This window comes from Tamandua tetradactyla, chromosome 1, assembly GCF_023851605.1.
Source record: "Tamandua tetradactyla isolate mTamTet1 chromosome 1, mTamTet1.pri, whole genome shotgun sequence".
NCBI classification, from domain to species: domain Eukaryota; kingdom Metazoa; phylum Chordata; class Mammalia; order Pilosa; family Myrmecophagidae; genus Tamandua; species Tamandua tetradactyla.
In genome coordinates this window covers 132395135-132415251 of record NC_135327.1, presented here as the reverse complement: position 1 = coordinate 132415251, position 20117 = coordinate 132395135, and the positions used below count along the sequence as shown (strand labels likewise).

The window sequence follows — 20117 nt, the reverse complement described above, 5'->3', positions numbered from 1 at the left end:
TGAGTGTATACCTATTAAAGAGAAGATATAGGAAGAATAAAGTAATAAATAAAAACAAACTTTTAATGGTGTTTGATATATACAAAAGGTGAAAAAATAAACCATTTATCAGAATGTATTAAGTTCCATTATTGGGATTTCAGAACATTTCATTTTATCTCCTTCAAATTTTAGTTTTTAGGCAAAAACATAAATCAGTATTTTTATATTCCTAAAACAGACCATGTATTCTAATATATTTTGGACTATAAGTAAGGCATTCAAGTGAGATGTTCATGGTCTAGAAAGGAAGCCTCCATGGGCTTCTACCTTTTTGAAGTAGGTGCATATCGAGAACATGCATTTCCATCCCAGGCACAGTAGGGGTCTCTGGCAAGGCAACAGTCTGCACAAGCTTTCCCATAAGTGTTACATCTGTGTAAGGAGAGTTGAACCAATCCATCTCGGGAACCAATGTACAATTGTTGCTGCAAATTAGGCAAAACAAATGAATTAGAAGCATCTTTTAGACTTGTCTGAAGAACTTCCCTTTCTCGAATATCATGTAATCGGTCTACTCTTTCTTCCTGGGTGTCCTGCCTGTTGTAATCACTTATAAAGAAACATAATGAAGAATGAAATAAGCCAATCACTTCTACCACTGATAGGTTTGAGGTACAATGGTTTGAAGATGTGGATTCTGAAATGGACAGCATTCTGTAGAGCTAGAGTAACTGTGGCAGTAATTTAAGCAGGTCAAAAACAGCTGCTAGACTGAAGAATTAAGATGTCAAATTCTTTCCTGATAGTTGAAAATATACTTTGGTAGATTATATCAAGCACAGATGCTATACACAAAACGTATGGTCTTCCTCTTCCATGGCTTCTTAGATGTAAGGTGACTGAAAAGAGATGTATAAAATTGGCCTGTGGTTTTAACTATTCACTTGTTAATGAAGTGCTGATCCCTGAAGGGGAATGATTTGTAAGTGGGAGAGAAGGTATTTGGTACCATGTGAAGAAAGTATTGAAGAGGATAGAGGGATGTCGTATCACAAATGAAGGGCTGCAGGAACCCTAAAATCGAGCAAATAAAATTACATTTCAAAAATAAGTCTTGAAAATAATGAGCTACTCCCCATATGTATTTGTTTGAGTGTGTGTATGGGTGACCCTTCCATCTCCTTTGATGATTTCTTTCTTTGCATCAACTATTGGCTTACTTTCTTTTCTAATCTCATTTTTTTTTATCTTTCTTATTGTACAGACTCAAGAGTATCTAGAAGGCAGCAATCAAATGTGAACAGAATGATTCCCCTAAATCTACTCCTCTTCCCCCATGTCCTTACAGACATCGCATCCATCCATTCACCCAAGACAGAAATCTGGGAGTTGTCGACTGTTCATTTCTTCATATTCAATCTGTCAGCTTGTCTTTTCCATTATTTCTTATAGAACTCTCTAATCTGTTTCCTCTTCTCCCTCTCCACTGCCATTGCCTTTGTTTGGGTCTTTATCTTTCTTCCCTGGATTACTTCTAAGTGTCCTATTTTGCCCCACTTTAGCCTTTTTTTTCTAGCTCCCCTCACCTCCTTCCCAGGGCTCAATCCATCTTCCACCCTGCCATCAGACTGATCTTTTTAAAAGGAATATCTTATCATGACACCCTTCTGCTTAAAATATTTAAAGGTTTCCATTGCCCTTAAGATAAAATCTAAACTTCTTAGTAGGACATATAAGGACACATAAGGATGTTCCTAATCTTGTTCTGGCTTGCTTTTCCAGATTCATTCTTACCTTCCTTTCCCCTTGATCACACAGATACCTTTTTGCTCTGATTGTACACAAACTTATTAGAATAAGCTATGTTCTCTCAGTCCTCACACCTCTGCAAATATTCTGTCCTTTTACTTGACATATATTCCCCATTCCACCCCTCTTTGTATATATTTAGATAACTACGACATCCTTCATGGCTCAAGTTTTATCTCTTCTCTCAGCTCTCTTCCCCTGCCTCTCCTCTCCCTTTAAGGCTAGTTTCTCTCCTCTGTCTCCCTTATACATACTTCCCTGCACTGTTAGAATGCTTCTTTGTCTCTCAGTATCACCATGAGCTCCTAGAGGTTAAAGACTGTCATTCATTCCATATCTGTACCTTTTAACTCAGTTGTAGGCCTTCAAGAAGTAATGCTGAATGAACAAAGGAATGAAAACTGAAAAGTGATAGATAACCTGGTTAAGTACCAAGGGAGGCATGCGTGTTTATATATATATATATATATATATACGTATGTGGGTAAGGATATTTTAGACTGATTTTGCCAACTCCGTTCCATTTAAGATCCTGCATAAATGATCTGAAGGAAAAAACCTATTTAGATCTTTTCCCTCATAACTGCAGTGTTGTAACAGGCAGGGGTAGATTAAGACAATTTTAGTCACACCTTAATGTTGAACATATTATCACATAACTTTCTTAAACTTTTGGGTGCATATAGAAATGGTAATGCAAATATGAATCTCCTGAATCAGTTCGGCTATAGAATGTCATACCAGGAAACTGCGAAATAATATTATTTATTATTATCATTGTTATAATTAGCTACATGCAATTAATATTTACTAATGCCAGCTCTCCAATTAAGAACTTTGCATATAGCATCCTATTGAAAGTCATAAAAATATTATGAGGGGGAATATTATTATTCCAATTTCACTGTTGGGGAAATTTTTGCAAGTCAGAAATTAAATGGTGGAACTGGAGGTTGACACGAGGGCTGTCTGCCACTACAGTCCATATCTAACTCCTGGACGCCCAGATAAAAAACTCTTTTAATGGGTTATGACTAATATTCTATGGGGTATACTATCACTTTGACCAAAAGACACCCTCACAAGACTAGAAAAGAGCTCCATTTTCAAGAGCTAAAGAAAGGACTGAATGTATTATTTAATTAAAGAAATCTGGTTCCACCTCTCCCAAAACAAATTGGAAATAATGGTCTCCGACCAATTAAAACTAAAACAAATAATCCAAAGCTTTTTACATCATTTATAATACAACTTCTAATTTCAAAAGATCTTCTCTAAAAAGAACTTTGATTCAAGCAACATTTTGTTTTTGTGGTTAGTTTTCATATGATAATTAGAAATTACCTGCTTCAGAGACAACTCCATGTTCAAAATGGCTGATGAGTACTGAAAATAGAAGCCAAATGTTAGTAAAGATAATCATTAACAGGTTTTTATATTAAATAATATGTTGTTCTATTGAACCATAGATTATTGAAGAAAATTTCAAAATCCTGATATAGGGAAGAAAAAGGATCTTATACTTTGCTATTTCTTCCCAATGTATACTGATTCTACTGTAGCATAAACAATCGAAATAGTTATTTCAAAGTACCCTGCTAAAGAAAGTTACCTTAATATATGGGAACACTCTGCACTAAAATTGTTCCCAGGTACCCAGAAGGAAATCTGCTTATCTTAACTGCTTCCATATAATTTAAATGAGTGTTGACAAGAATATCTCCATAATTATTTATTACTTCTTTCTGCTCTTACTTATCTCTGTGGTTCAAAAACTTGTTCACGCAGTAACGTTCTGAAAAGTTATAGTGCTCCTTGCGAAAGACCAAGTTCTTTATGGAACACTATACAATACTGATAGACGCGATTTCACGATATGAAACAGGGCCAATGCATGAAATCTATGCATGCAAGATAAAATCAGGAGCATGAACACAAAAGTTACAAAATTATTAAGGATGGAATGTTTTTAAAGTGTTTCAAATCTACCTACCTACTGACCTACCTACCTACCTAACTACCTATCCATCCATCTATCCATCCATCTATCTTTCTGTCATCAATCTATCTGCATCTGTTTTGCTATCTTAGTCACTTCACACCAGCAAGTAATTTACAGATGGACAAACAGAGCAGATGCCAATGATTTAAGAACAATATATGAAAGATAAGTTTAAAGTTAGAAAGTTCTATCAGATCATTTTTGTGGTTATGAACTAAAGAAATGTGACCATATTAAATCTTAACAGTGAAATCCAAACAATGCCTCTTGACCACTGTCTAAGAACCTGAATGAGATTCTCTGCAGTGAACCTGTCTCTGCTGTGTGGCCTTATTTTAGGCCTTTGGGTTTGCATTTTTAGGGACATTTCCCTGAGGAACCACACAGGGTTTTTGTTTTTGGTAGATGCCAGATAGCAGGTCTTGTTCTTGTTAACTTCTTGACCACTATTATCATCCCAATGTAAACAGGATCCAGTGGAACCCAGCAAGTTAATTAACTTGAGTCCCTCTACTTTTTTGAAAGCAATAGAAGTTTACATGGAAACAGCTCATTTTAAAAATAAACTGTCTCATCCACACACAAAAAGTCACAAGATATTTTTAAAAGCTCTTCTAAGAAATACGATTTTATTTCTAATCTTAATTTTAAATTGAAATTCATTTCAAATTTACTTGTGAACAAGACATTTCTAAAACTTGGAGAACAATTCTTTGATATCCATGAACACTTTTGGAGGGTGAGATAAATATAGCACACATAAAGAATTACTATTATGCAACCAATTTTTTTTACTTCCTTACAAAAAGGTCAGGATGCATGATTTATACACTCTTCCAGTTTTCTCAAATTCAATTGGGCATAGTTTAAAAGTAAAATTTATAAAGTAGGAAAGCATCTGGATAGTAAAAGAGACCTCAGGCTTTTATCTAATGTGACAATTTTTCTGACGGTATGCTTGGAAAATGCAGTAATGCGGGGTAGTCCCAGGAGCACTAAATTCAGTGGTATCTATACAGGAAGGCAGGTCCTGTTCTAAGATGCTTTTATAACTTTTTTCCATTGCTTACAGGAAAGAAAAATAAAGGAGTCAATTTCAAAGACTTTTCCAGGAAAAGTGATGGTGGATTAAAACAAATGTGCTCTCTATCAAGGAATACTCAGTTTCATCATCTTTTCTCCCAGAACTCTGGCTTGAGTCTTACCTTGAAAATCTGCAACTCCTCCAGCACTACCTCTTCCATATTCCACTTTTCCTTTGAAATGCTGACAACTTTTAAGACCGTCCCAATGTCTGAAAAAATACATAACCCATGAACCTACTGTTTCTATTTCAATATTTAGTTGTAAGCATATTCTGTGCAATCTTCCTATTACTCCCTTCACTTTTTTAAAAAGTCTTCAAGAAATCCAATTAAATAAAGCATGCAAGAAGTGAAATGCAATGTATATGAGTTTCGCCTTCTGAAATAGTATAGCTTTTAGCTAATAAACACATACTTATCCAGATGATGTTAAAAGACCCATACACGGAGCATATTCCTAATAATAGATATATACGTGTCTCATTTAAATATTGACCAAAATGCTAAGAAAGATGGAACAAAGTTTTTGGAACTTGATTGAAAATGTTAAAATAGAGTAAAATGAATTCTTCCTCTATTTTTATATGTGTGTGTATGAACATTATTCAGTGTAAGAAATATTTATTCATATATTGATATCTAACTCACTATGAAAGGCCAGACATATACTCTTCTAATAATGTTAAAAATAGATGATACATCCTTGAAAATGAAGAGAAACCATAGCCCATTTTTCAAATGTATTTTCATAAATAAATATATATATAATGGGCTTTAAACTGAACTTTTGTTCAAAATTATTTGTTTGACTTAAAGAATTAACAAGGATGAAAATGTAAGCCCAAAATTGGCATTTAGGAAAGATGTCTTAAGTACAGCATTTTATGTTGCAGTTGCACAAGGTGGCATACAATTACAAAAAGCTGATCAAAGGAACTTTTTAGAAAAAGTAAAAATTCTCACTTGAAATTAATTTATACAAAATAGATGTTTTTGGGTGGGCAACTGCGGCTCAGTGGCAGGGTTCCCACCTGCTGTGCCGGAGACCAGGGTTCGATTCCCAGTGCCAGCCCATGTAAAAAAATATATGTATAGATAGATGTTTTTAATCTTTCCAGAATAGGTGTTGTATTTTGACTTAACACGGTAATGATTATGCTTATACAAAATAGTCTGGATTATTTAACTCTGACATCCTTGAAAAATATTAAATATATTTTTCCAAATGTCAAAATTAAAAATGTCTAGCTACCTACCTACCTACCTATCAGTGATCTATCTTCTTCTTATTATATTTCATTATCATCTCTTTCTTTTTTAGCAGCTCTACAATTTTCTCAGTAAAAGTTAGGGAGTACCACCTAGTGGCTATATAGCTTTTCCGACACTAATCTGTTGGAATGAGCTTTGAAAGGTGATCAGTTCAAAGGAAAAGACAAACTCAGTGGAAGTAGTGACAAATTCAGAAATTCAAGTTTTCACCCTTTAGTAACCATTCCAAATTCTTGGGAACATAACTTCTCTTGGGCCTCAGTATTGCCATTTATAATATAATGCATTCGACAAGTATTGTTTTCTCTACAGACCTCTGCATCTGACACCCAACACATCAATAAATCTAACTTCTTTGAAACCAACATACTTTCAAAATAAGATTATTTAAAAATTGTTTTGGGGTGCACAGGTGTTGCTAGAATGCACACCTTACATGTGGGAGACCTGGGTTTGATTCCCAGACCATGCACCCCCCCAAAAAAAATTGTTTTGCAGTCCCCAAAACCTACTCCAATAAAAAGTGAGTTTCTTGAAAACTTATTAATTCCCATTGCTTTATGCAATGCTTGATCCATGTAACATTATCCAGAATGATGCAATGCTTTTATTTTAATGCTACATGCTCTCTATACTGTCACTAGAATCGAAATAACATATTAGATAATAACTTTCCTGGTATTTGAGAATCAGCAAATAAGCATATGTCTCTGTCTGGAAAAAAAAATTATAATTATTGAGTTGGCAGACAAAAAAAAAAAACAAAACAGGTTCTAAAAACGAGATTTCACTTAATGTGCAAAATTCAAATACAGGGAAAAATAATCTTCAAGAAGTTTCTACCAATAGATCTTTACACAATCATGTTTTACTTTTTCAAAAATTATCTGAAGTCAAGTAAGTCGGCAGTTCTCAAAACTAGGTGAGGGATCCTTTGAGATAGGGCTTATCACTTACCTCTGTAGGGAAAAAGAAATATGAAGTTTGAAAATAAAGAATGGGTGCACCGCCCTGCTTTTTTATTTTTAGTCCATAGTCATTAAACAAATATGTACTGAGCACTCTATCTAGGGTAGACACATCTCAGTCATAATATGCAAATATATTTTGTAATCTGAAACTGCTAAAAAAAAGGTTTGCGATATGTGGAATTATCAATTAAGAGTGTATGCTTTGCAATTTAATGAAGTACTGATTAGGGGTTAGCTAACGATTACGAGAAGTGTTTTCTAAATGTCTGTTTTCTTTGTTAACGGAACATTCTTTTGAAAGAAGGCATAATCTCGTTAGCGCGGACCTGTGCCAAGAAACATGACATGTACTGCCCGTCCTCCGCGACGACGTGGTCCACCACCACCTGCGTCAGTCTGTAATCCACGTCCACGCGCTTGAACGTCGGTTCTCCTGCTACCGGGTACACCGCCTCGTACATCACAGGGTGCCGCTTTATGAAACTGATGACGTCATCTGGAAAATCCCAGGTGGATTTAATCAAGGGGTCATAGGTTTTGCTTGGACACTGAGAAGAAATGCAGAGGGGAGTAAAGACATTTTAGAGAAACTTCCTTCTGATACAGTTTTTAAGGCCTATTACTGGTAATATTAAAGGAATGGACAGTTACTGCCATCACTCTGGAGTCGGATGTACTTGTAAATGAAGGCAGTGTATGTACTTCCAATACATTTCAAGGCAGTTTTGTCTCTCAAAAATATTCTAAATTGTATCTGTATTTTCTAAATGTCCCCAGTGAACTTAGATTATTGTTTCTTATGAAATTTAACATAAAATAACTTTTAAGAAAACTGATCTTTAAACATAGGAACATAGCGGAAATCATTATTTTCAATTTCCTTTCAGTAAATTAAGATTTCTGTTTTAAGTTAAAATCATATTTATTAAAAATGAAAAGGTACAAATCAACAGGTCATAAAAATCTTTTGAAAGATCTTTATTAGTTTGAAGTTGTAATTATCTAGCTATTTATAAGTGATGTGGAAAACTATACTATGAACATTTAATTCAAGAGCTTTTCCCCTAAAGGATTTGTGAAGAAACCCTCAGGGAATTTTTCTACTTGCGCCTAAAACTGCCTTTTGTGCCTTCAAGAGCTCACTAATTCAATAGTTAGCAAAGCCTGCCCCCTGGTGGTTATACATTAAATGTTCAAACTAATGAACATGTAGTACATATTAAATGAATTTGATGTGGCTTTTATCCAGAGAACATGAAAAAAGAGAGGGATCACTTTATATTTTCCCTGCATATGTCTTCCACCACAAACATTATAAATCATTTTATAATGTCAGTATATTATAATTTAGGAAATTATCCGATTGATAGCAGAACAAATCTGTTTTCACATTCAATTCCTTAAATGGAGCTAATACATTCTTTTGGGAAGGAAAACTTTGGTTATGTGATTGTAGGCATAGAGAAGAAACTTAGTGACATTAAGGGAAGTTTGTGGGAAAGTGCTGCTTTTCTCCCATTGCAGTTTTTTAATGCAAATTGGAAACAGTCTCCACTGAACTGAGCTGTTCATTCTTTTACACTAATTAGAATCCTGTCAAGGATCCATAAATATACTGTATTCCTCAATCTAAGTATTCAAGTGTCATTCATCCTCAGGGAGTTAAAAGCACTGGATTTAGTCTCAGTATATGATTCTCAACCCCAAATTTCATAACAATAAAATCACAATGCCTCACCGAACTAGGAGAAATATCAAAGAGGTTGTTCCAAAAAAAAAATCTGTTAATAATTTTCTATAAATAATTTGAGAATAATTTTAATTATATTATCTTTCACATAAGTTTTATCTGAGTCCTTCTGAGATATCAATTTACTTCTCCCAGGTCTGCACCAAAGAGTTGAGAAATAGCCCAGGATATTTGCCTTTATACTCACTTAGCATCTTCTTAACTGATTGTAGGTCTAAAGATCTAAGCCTGTGTCTTCAGTCATTGGTTCTAGCACTTACTTCGGCCAAGTGGAATCTGTCCACTCGATAATGGAAGAAACCCTGTATTTAATAAATTAAGCTCCAATATGGATAAAAAGAGCTCAGAAAATACAAAGCTGTTGCCCAGTCACAGGCTGCAGGTTTGAGGCTCAGTAAAAGTCCATTCACGGTGGGCTTATACATTATAATGCCCACAATGCAATCTAGTTGGCCCACATTAGTATCAAACAAAAGCAAGATTTTGTCTACATTCCATTTTGTAACAGTCCTTTAAAAAAAAAATCCCCTTTCGACTTTGTAGCTGTGGTTGTACTATAGCCAACATTTGAAAAGAAATAATATCATGGCATTCAGGCCACAATTTTCGATATTAAATTTTTGAATGATTAGATTATTTATTGTAAAAGAAATGGTGCTGAAAGAACATATGAGATTTAGAAAAGAAACAAACAGGGATTTTCTTCATATTCACCTCTGATGAAAAGAGGAATAAAACCTAAGAGAATAAAAAAGATGGAAAACCTGGTTTCTATTGATTTTATTATAAAATGATCCTCTTTGAAAATACATTTTTCCTTATGGCAAGCTTTCCCTCGTGGCATGATGCCAGCGTTTTTTTAAATAAGATCTTTATCATCTAGGCCGTAATGCCCCATCTCTCCAAACGTCTCCACTGTGCTTTCACAAATGAAAGTTATTTGGTAGAGTTATTCCCTGAGGCTTACGATAGTCCAGTTTGAACCAAATATTGTTTTAGTACATTCAAACCAGTGGAACTTTTGCTTTGATATCGTATAGCTGGGCAGCACACAGATCTAAAAATATTTTGAGATGCCAAGCAACACACACAGGTAATAGTAAATTGGGAAAGAAAATTCCATTTAAAAAAAAGGAGAAAGTGTGGGGAAATGCTATAACTGAAACAAATGGTCATATTCAATTATTAATTTTACTTCAAAATTCAATTTTTTTTCTATTGCAGCTGTACACCCCAGGCATTAAAAATCTAGTGAAATTTTTTTCATAGATAAGCACTTTTAATTTCTAGGTATTAGCAGAATCTATCTGAATGTACTGCAGAGGATCATTTATTTCTGCCTTCAGCTTCCTAAGATTAGCCGGTGAGTAACTTGAGCTCCTATGAGTGTAGGAAATAAATCAGGGAAGTTATCTGTGTTTCTACTGTTTTAAAAAACTAAGATTAAGACAGTTTAAAATTTGAGCGAGAAAAAAAAGAGAGCTATCGTCCAAACTTTAAAACGGCACTATCTTGCTGGAAGCATTCATACCAGCACAGGGGTAGAAGAGAAAAGAGAACCTGCCCAGACAGACCCTGGGCAGGTGAAAAGGATGAAAGGAAACCCAACAGCCCCAAGTCCTGGTTCCGAGCCTACCTCCCCTGGCTGGCTGCCGCGGCTGGCGAGGTGTGAGTCTGTTATGCTTGGCAGAACCGCCTGTTTGTATAGGGCTTTAGTAGTGCCGCGGGAAGCAATGGGCAAGAGAAGAAAAATGGTTCTTATCCAATGAGAGAACTTTGCCCCTTGGCAAAACACCAGACAGCTGTTAAAAGTTTTCTCCCCCTGCTGCTTCAGGCTATTCTCTACAGGTTGCAGTTGCTTTTTAAAACTAATCGGAAGAATGACTAAAGTGAGGGGATCCATGCCACAAGGAGGGACTGAAACAGCTCTCGTTTTTAGCAAATTGGGAAAAATAAAATAAATATGTAAAGGAAGTCTGATTTTTGTTTACAGGGCACAAAAAATGCACATTTTAATCGGGGCCATCTCTCCCCTCTGCTTATCCTCCTAGGGGTCAGCCTATGACACAAATTGATGAGGATGGACTCTTTATTAAATAACAGAGATAGAAAGTCCATCTTTCTATCCTCTTAGAGGTTTCCTTCCTTCCTCTTTGAGGAATTTCTATACCAGAAAAGCAAAACACTATTGAACACAGTAAGTAGTCTTGTATTTGGAGAGCTTCATTTGAAAATCAAACCTTGGGTCTCTGGATAAGAAAATTGAATGACAGCTGAAATTTTTTTATTTATGTTAGAAGTCAATGTTAAGCCTGTGGTTTAAGGGCAAAGAGAGTGATGTTTTGTCACAGTCCCCACCCCATCGCCATGATCAGTCCTAGGAGCTTGGCGTCAGGAGATCCAGATTATAGTCCTGCCCTGCTTTGTTTGCCCTTCTAGAACCCAGAAAGAATCTAAAAGGAACAGTATTGAAGACAGCCTCAGTAATGGGGAGAGTTGATGGCATAATAGTTTGGCTCCTGACAAGTGAAAGACATCTTTCACATAGTGAAGAGATGCTGGGAAGAAACAGTAAATTCAATATGAAGAAGAGGCTTCTATGGGTCAATGAGACATAAAATGAGATTCCCTCAGATTTTTCCACAGACTTAAAGTTAATTAGGAAAGCCTCACTTAAAATAACAAATAACCACAACAAAAAGTGGTCTTCATATTTCTGAGGTGCATAAATGGGAGGACAGCATGGGAAATCTGAGGGAATACTTCCATAACACTCAGCATCTGTTATGACCATCACAGTCCAACCACCCAAGAGGAAGATTAGATGACTATTTGTGAATTACAGATTTTCATTTAGTCAGATACACTGATGTTCGCAAGTCAACCTTAAAACATCTCTTTTCTACATAATAATCAAGAAAATCCTTACTTAGTGAGGCCAGTCTAGGTTAAAACCTAGATCTAGTTTAAGAGATTAATAAAGACATAAACTTCTGAGAACTAATCGTTTCTCTATGAGAAAAAGGTATTATAGGACAGAGTCACTGAATGACACAGAATGTTTCACTGCAAAAGCACACATTTTAGGTAGAGGACAGGGAGTTTGGAAATTGTGGAAACCATGGTTATCCCTGGGGACACTGGCTAAAGTAAAATTTAAAATTTCTCAGCAATGGTTCTAGTTTCAGGTGAAGTGCCATTACACCTGTGTGATCTACGATATAAACCCAACCTATCCAACCAAGATTTGCTGCTTTGAAGTAAGATCATAAACTGATCTCACCTAAGGCAGTGATGTCTTCCTCTGTGAGAAAAAGGTCTTTCTAAACAGATGGACACACCAAGACCCACAGATGGCCCATGGTGGTGCATTTAGAAAGATGAACTTCCCAGTGGCCCATTGTGATTTTATTTTTATTATTTTTATTTTTTTTGCATGGACAGACACCAGGAATTGAACCTGGGTCTCCCCACAGCAGGTGAGACTTCTGCCTGCTGAGCCACTGCTGCACTGCTCAACATTGTGATTTTCAATCTCTTTGCAAAGTTAGAAGGTTTAATGGTTTGGTGGGAAATGAAGGTCTCAGACAAACCCACACCCACATCCTGAGTTTGGGAGGTTTTATCTCGTTTCCAGAGAAGAGAGACAATGGGGAATTACTGGGAACAGAGGAAATGGGTCAGACTTTTTTGAAAATCTCGGAGAAAAGCCCAGGTGAAGAGTTGCTCAAGGAGAAGGACTTCTTGTTCAGATGAAGATATAGAACATAATGGAGAGGGAGAGATTTTGTTATTTTACATTTGGTGGTAGATAAAAATTTTCTTATCTAGTGTTTATGGTGGGCCCTTAAAGAAAACAGTTAATCACTTGATATTCTGATGAAGTTTCTGAAAATGCATTTTCATTTTTTGTAAAGCTCTGAATTCCTAAAATGGAGTTGGGGAAGGGATCAGTTTTCTTATATAAAAAAAATCTTATTCATATGTTTTTAAAGGACATTTTAATCTCTTTTCCCCCTCACTCAAAGGATACACTATATTAAAAAATAGACCATATACCTTAATTTGAACATTTTCCCGGCCTTAAAACTGCAAACTTGCAACTTAATAAACGCCTTTTTTAAAAGCCAATAAATAAATAAGCCCTAGATAGGCAATAAACAGAAGGTGAGCTTAGTAGTTTTGATATTTCATATGGATTAGTGATTCTTTCCCCAAGGTAAAAAATGTGAAGCAAATAAAAGAAAAACTACCTCAAAATAAAAGAAAGAAAAAAGAACCAAAAAGGACCATTTATTCAATGTGTCCAGTGAGCTGAGATGAGAAGTCTTTGAATGTATATGTATAGTTCAAGATTTTTTTCTTTTTTTTTACCTTTGATTGTAGTAACATATATACAACACAAAATGTCCCATTTTAACCACTTTCAAGTTTACAATTCAGTGGTATCAATTATGTTCATGATTTATGCAACCATCACCAACACTCATCACCCACACTTTGTCATCACTTCCAAAAGAAACTCTACACCCATTTCCCTCACTACTCACTCCCCCATCCTTGGCAACCTGTAATCTGCTATCTGTTTCTGTGAATTTGACTTTTTTACTACATCATTATGTTTCTTTAAATATGGCTTTGATTCAAATTTTTAAACCAAAAACTTCACATGAATCTTTTGAATCATTATTTGCACCACTCCTCGGCTTTCTGTAATAACTATATAAAAAGAAAGAACAGGTTTTGCTGGTATTTAAGTTATTCTTGGGAAGCTCAAAGTGTGTATCATTCATAAGGTCCACATAGTAAAATCAAGTTATGAAATTAAAATATGGCATATATATTTTGCTCATTTCTCCCTACCAAAAAAATGTAGCCTCAGTTGGGACATTCATACGTAAATCTTGGTCTTTAAAGGTAAAGCTAAAGAAAAAGTTACAGTAAAAGCATTGACTTTGGGGGAAAATGGAATTTAAAAAGAAATTGTGATTTTTTACAAAATAAAGGGTTCAAAAGCTATCCTAATACTGTAGGAAAATGATTCAAGAGCAATGAAATATAAATGTCTTAAATATTTGAACCTCAAATACAAATACTTATTTCTTACCTCTTTAATAAGGGAATGGTTTAAAAATTGAAACTCACTTTCAACTAAGTATTTATTAGTGTTTTCATTTATACATAAATCTTAAAAATTCCTCATAAACAAAGGATCAAACTACAGAATAAAATTTTGTAATAAATCAAATCTCAAAAATGAAATCTTCTACTTTGTTAGTCAAGGTGTAATGGAGAGGCTGGAGGGAACTGCCTGAAAATGTGGAGCTGTGTTCCAGTAGCCATGTTTCTTGATGATGATTGTATAATGATATATATAGCTTTCACAATGTGACTGTGTGATTGTGAAAACCTTGTGTCTGATGCTCCTTTCATCTACCTTGTCAACAGACAAGTAAAACAAATGGAATAAAAATAAATAATAAGGGGAACAAATGTTAAAATAAATTTAGATTGAAATGCTAGTGATCAATGAAAGGGAGAAGTAAGGGATATGGTATGTATGAATTTTTTTCTGTCTTTTTATTTCTTTTTCTGAATTAATGCAAGTGTCCTAAGAAATGATCATGATGATGAATATGCAACTATGTGATGATATTGTGAATTACTGATTATATATGTAGAACGGAAAGATCATAAGTTAAGAATGTGTTAGTTTGTTGTTATATATATTTTTTTAATTTAAAAATTAATAAAAAAAAGAAAGAAAAAAGAAATCTTCTGCCTTTGCAAATAATCCTCAGATTCTGAGTTTTTTAACAGCCTATTGGTTTTGTCCTGACCTCAATTCTATTTCCATATCTGACCTGAAACATTGTACGGTGGATTCTTCCAAATTTCATTTCATTTGGTACTTCTTATCACCATGACCGAGGAGGTCAATGATTGAAAAAGTCCATCTGAACAAGACAGTGTGTTCAGGAATTTTAATTCAACACCAGAGGGCAGCAGAATCACTTGAAGTGAAGGCTCTCTGTAAAAGTATCCTGTGCATTCTTGAGTTTTCAGGCTTTTTAACAACTGTAGATTAGTGATATGATGGTAAGGCTAGGAGTTCTATTTTTTTTTCCCCCACAATTAGTAAAACATTATGTTAAAAATAGAAAAAATTAAAGGAGCTGTGGTTTGCTGAAAGTTGCAGTGTTTATTTAACTAAGTGATAAAGTCAACAGAAGGCATTGTTGGGGAGAACAAATTAGATTTCAATGTTAATAGCAATATGGATGCAAAAAATTTCAAAGAAAAGATGGTTTAAATAGTTTTATTTACATTTTTCAACCTAAATATAATGTGACTTTCACTATCAACCATTTCTTAGAATGCAAATTATTTGGCAGTGCTTTTAGTAAAGTAAGATACGTTCCCCTCAATTATGATCAAAGAGATGACAACAATAGTAAGGTTCCAAATTTCATCTTTTTCTATTCAGAGAACACATGGATCCTTTGAGGGGTGGCACTGCAAGTTTCTGTTTGTTTCTATCACTTTGGATAGAATGGCACAGAGTTGATGGCATTTGATATGGAGTTAGATAGATCTAAATTTAATCTCAGTCTTATCACTTCACAAACTGTGTGACTTTGAAAATGCACTTAATTTTCTTGGGCTTTTTCTTATGCATTCAATTGGGATGCTAATATCTGTATCACCACATTGTTGGAAGAATGTAATGAGATAACATGTAAGTTCTTATCACAAAGTCTACATCATGTTTGATAATGTCTTTTGACTAAAATTTTTGAGCTGGAGATTTGTAGAAAATAGGAAGAATTACAACTTCACTTGAAAAAATAAACTGAAACTAGACTACTTTTGAAAAACAGATGAAAACAAATACAAGGAGGTTATGCAAAATAAATGCAGTTAACTTTAGTGAGAGCATTCACAGTACACTGAGCAGGTAAATATTAGAGATAAATGTAGGGAAGAGAATGTTCAGAAAACCTCAATCCCAGCCCCCCTTCTTTCTACTGCTTCTGGTGATATGATTTTGGGAAAGTTATTTTAGTATTCTGAGCATCAGTTTCCTTCTCTATAAAATGAAGTGAATTATATACTACGTGGTCTCTATCATACATTCCAGTTCTTACATTCTTGAATTTTACAAATACAGTGACTTGACATACTGTGAAATATAACTTCAATGATTTTATGAATGCAGCATTATTTAAAATGGGAATGCATGCATTTAGCATATAAAGGTGGTTTACAAAAAACATATTTGTGTAACAGATTTTCACACTGGATATATATGATGTTCCTAAGTTCCACATCAGTATTCAAAATACAAAATATAATGTAGAAAATCAGACTATGTGCAATGTGTACAAGTCAAAAAATAAGAGATATTAAGAAAAAATGCGAAAAAAACAATGAAGTAAAGAGATGACACATTTATGCATTATTTTAGACATCTTCAAATTTGGCCATAGTGATTTCAAAGAGAACCTAAAAAGAGCTAGTTACTTGGAAATGATCAATATGCTTTGGCTACTGTACCTTTCTATACACTGTCCACAAACCTATCAGTAGGAGGTAGTCAGTTTCTTACAAAGAGCCAATTAGAAAGGGTTGGTAAATAGAAAGAAATTAAAAGCATATTACCTTAATGTTATTAATATATTGAACAAGTAAATTTAGATTGGCTTATGTGGCTGCTCCCCATCTAAAACTAGCAAAGATATAATCTGAGTTTAGTTCCGAACAATAAAAAAGAACCCACTTTGAACCAAACTACAAGGGAACACCAATAACTTTCAGCAGTGACTAGGATATTTTTTTTATTTCTCTAAGGGTTGATGAAAGGATATAATCTTCCTGATCAAAGAGAGTTCCTAGGGCAGTCCTCCTAAGAGAGAAGGACTGTCTTTCTGTCTCCATTATTGATTGTGGCCCAAGTATGGACTATGGATGAAAGATGGCTTATAAGATGTGATTCTCACAGCTTAACTTCCAATGCTAAGGTGTTTGCACATTTTAAAAAGCATAGGAATTCCAGGGGAAATATTGATGTTTATTAAGGATAAACTCTGTTAAATGGCTCTTCCTTATATCTAAAACATTTTTCCTTTCCCAGATTGTTAAAAAATAAGTTAAATATTCTTTTGGCAGTTGGGATACAGCCTATTCCACAGATAATTTTGAAATTTTAAAGAAAATTTCTTCAGTGTAAATATGTTTTGAGTACTCAGCAGCAGAGACTGATCTGTTCAATACAATTTGGTACTTCTGTTCTCATTGATGAAAAACACACCTCACCGATGTTTATATTTTACTATTTTGTGGGGAGGGTCACATCACATTTCAGAAGAGTGGCTGTGTACTTAGGAGGAGAGTCATGTAGAATGTGAATTGTCTTTAAGCCTCAGGAAACATTCACAGCTCATTCATGCAGAATGCAGGGAAAGTGGTGACAACACCACATCCACAGAATCTCTAGCTTATAATTGGAAAGTAATGTAATCTTGATACATCAGCACGAAATTCATTTCGACAATTTTTCTGAATTATAGGACTCAACTGTTATATCTACATATGCAAATAATTTGCTGTTATTAATGTGGATGGTTTCAGCTACAAATTCTTACTCCTGAAATATTCAGATAATTGAAAAAGAATTCTAAATGGCCGGAATGGTCACTATCCTTATTTTTTAAATAAATAAACACATGTAGCAACAGCTCAGAATGTGATATTCTATATTATCCTCAGAATACTAACATAGTAAAAATTTTCCCAGATAGATCTCCTTTCCGAAAAAGAAAAATGAAAGGAAAAACAAATGACATGGAATTCTTTCATGGAAGGGGAAAATAAATACAATTTAACTCATTTCTTTATCACAGAGACACATTACAAGGATTAGGAGTTTGGACCCTGCAGCCAGAATATCTGGGTTAAAATCCAGCTTGACCACTCACGAGGTCTTTGACTTGGGCAAGGTCATAGCACTTGCCTGTGTCTGAGATTCCTTGTCTGTAAAATGGCAAGAATAATAAAAGTACTTGGCTTCAAGAGTCATTATGAGGATTAGGTAAATTAGGATATATAAAGCATTTATAAGAATGCCTGCCCACACTAAGTCCTATATAAGTCTTAAAACAATGACCAAAAAACACAAAAACAACAACCAAAAAAGAGAGAACAACTTTGACGTTCAAAGAAAACAACCAAACAAAAAGTGAATTCTGAAAACATAAAATTGCTTTGCAAAAAAAAAAAGCACTATAACTGTGACTACTATATAATCAGGCCCCACATCTTCCTGAGACATATATATATATATATACATATTGCAGAATATGTATATACATATACATATTGCAGAATTATGAAAGGGAAAATAAAGACAGTCATATAATGTTTTTTTTTAAGTAAGTTATACAACAGGATGATATAAAGAGAATTGAGAAAGCATGGTTATCAACTGTCTCCCCTTTAAGAATACACATAAGAAAAGACAACAAATTATTCTGTAGAGTTTGAGGTGTTTTAAGTTCATGATTTTTCTCAGAGATTTAGATGATTATTTTTGATCTTCTGGTAGAAATAGGCAGAATGAGCCCCAACTTAAAAAAAAAAAAAAAAGATAATTTTCTTCCTGAATTTTTAGGCCAATTAATCAAACCTGAGTTATTTAAATTATAATAAATTATTTCAGTCACATCAACGATACGATGGGGAAAAAGTTTAATGTTTGTAATGCACATTTAACATTTTAAACTATAGAATAATTTTAAAATAAATTAATATAGCATAAAATATATTTTTTACTTGCTTTAGCTGTGTTTTAAATGTGAATTATACTATTTGGATTTAAACTATTTATACAATTACAGAATTTAGGAGTTATCTAAAGTTTCTTCTCCATTTCAAAAATGTATGTTTTTCCAAAGTGCAACATAATAAAGAAACAACAAACTCATAGCAAGAAGGGAGATCATTGAAATTTAACTGACGTGCCTTTCAAAGTAGAAGCTGGGACTAAAAACAATCTTAACACATGCAGAGCTGCGCGTGGTGAATGAATCCTTACCTGGCACTGTCATGGAATTCCAAATACTTGTTATTCTAGATCACTAAATCATTTTCATGATTCTAGAGAATCATTGTAGATTGGCACTGTATTCTCCATATAATCTGCTCTTTATAATACATTCCATTGTTTCCTGTAGTATTTAAAATCATTATTCAAAAGAAAAATGCTGAGTTCCAGGGAAGGATTGAAATGCTAGCACAACACAGTTAATAAATAATAGTTCATTTTAAATCCACAGCTCATATTGCCGTGGTGAATAACTTAGAATTAGAAATAGAAGGTGTGCTTAAGATAACAATTCAATTATTTGGTTGGATACTTACTGTGCCAGGTCGGGGATAAGGAATTCTTCCTTCGTATTGGACCCAGCGATGGTCTGCACTTTCCTTATGAGCATATGGACCATTAAACACTGCTCTGATGTCGGCCATGCTGTACACACAAACAGCGGAGCCTTTGAAGATGGAACTGAAAGAAAATGACAGGATTTAATCACTCACTGGTTCATTCAACAGACACTTATTGAGAAACAACTATGTGCCAGATGCTATGGTCAAAACTGAGTGATCACGTACTACGTACCAGGTGCTGTAAACAACATGTGCTCCTGTCCTTAAAGAGTTAATAGTCTAGCAATCAGGAATAAAGAGCTATAGCTCGGGTAATTACAGAAAGCTATGGGGGCACAGGGATGGTGGCCAGGATGGGACAAACAGCTAAGTCTTCAGGGTGCAAGAGATATCTAAACGGACACACGGTGGAAAATAGCAATTAACTAGAAAAATTGCGGATACGGAATAATATGAAGAAGAACGTATTATATTTACCCATGTGTTCTTAAATTTTGTTCAAAATTATTCTAACATAATTCTTTCTAAAAAGTTATATTACCTAGTGGTCAAAAAAAAAGAATTGTTTAGATATATGGTTAATAACTCTTTCATTACCTGCTCTCTCTTAAAGTTAGGGAATGTACATAAATACCAGCTATTAATAATTTTTTCATACAATTTTAGTTACGCTGATTTAAAATATTTAGAAACAACCATTTTTTTTTCTTCTTTGAATGTATAACCATAATCACACAAGATTGGTGCCCATATTGCTAAGAGGAAGTAAATCTCTATAGGAATTTTACAAATTTTTGCAA

At 34.3% G+C, this 20117-nt stretch overlaps 2 protein-coding genes across 2 annotated transcripts in view; both read right to left on the bottom strand.

Moving 5' to 3' along the window:
- Nucleotides 1-305: 305 nt before the first annotated feature.
- Nucleotides 306-5160, bottom strand: LOC143681373 (semaphorin-3D-like). Its single transcript, XM_077158364.1, has 3 exons — nucleotides 4999-5160; nucleotides 3136-3177; nucleotides 306-467 (listed from the first exon to the last, which is right to left on the bottom strand). Exons 1-3 carry the CDS (start codon nucleotides 5035-5037, stop codon nucleotides 306-308), a joined length of 243 nt encoding a protein of 80 aa, XP_077014479.1. The 5' UTR covers nucleotides 5038-5160.
- Nucleotides 5161-7399: 2239 nt separating this feature from the next.
- LOC143681366 (semaphorin-3D-like) overlaps nucleotides 7400-20117 on the bottom strand; it is a 137842-nt gene continuing 125124 nt past the window's right edge. Inside the window, exons 11-12 of the mRNA XM_077158359.1 lie at nucleotides 19291-19435; nucleotides 7400-7669 (exon numbers count right to left, since the gene is read on the bottom strand). Of these exons, the coding sequence (XP_077014474.1) occupies nucleotides 7400-7669; nucleotides 19291-19435 (415 nt within the window). The remainder of the gene's footprint in view (nucleotides 7670-19290; nucleotides 19436-20117) is intronic.

Bases quoted from the DNA above. Each gene is read 5' to 3' on its own strand.
- LOC143681373 (XM_077158364.1), bottom strand. From the start codon at position 5,037: ATGGAAGAGGTAGTGCTGGAGGAGTTGCAGATTTTCAAG. The intron at 3,178-4,998 runs GTAAGACTCAAG...TTCTATTTTCAG, and splicing joins AGGAGTTGCAGATTTTCAAG to TACTCATCAGCCATTTTGAA. The intron at 468-3,135 runs GTAATTTCTAAT...CCTAATTTGCAG, and splicing joins TGGAGTTGTCTCTGAAGCAG to CAACAATTGTACATTGGTTC.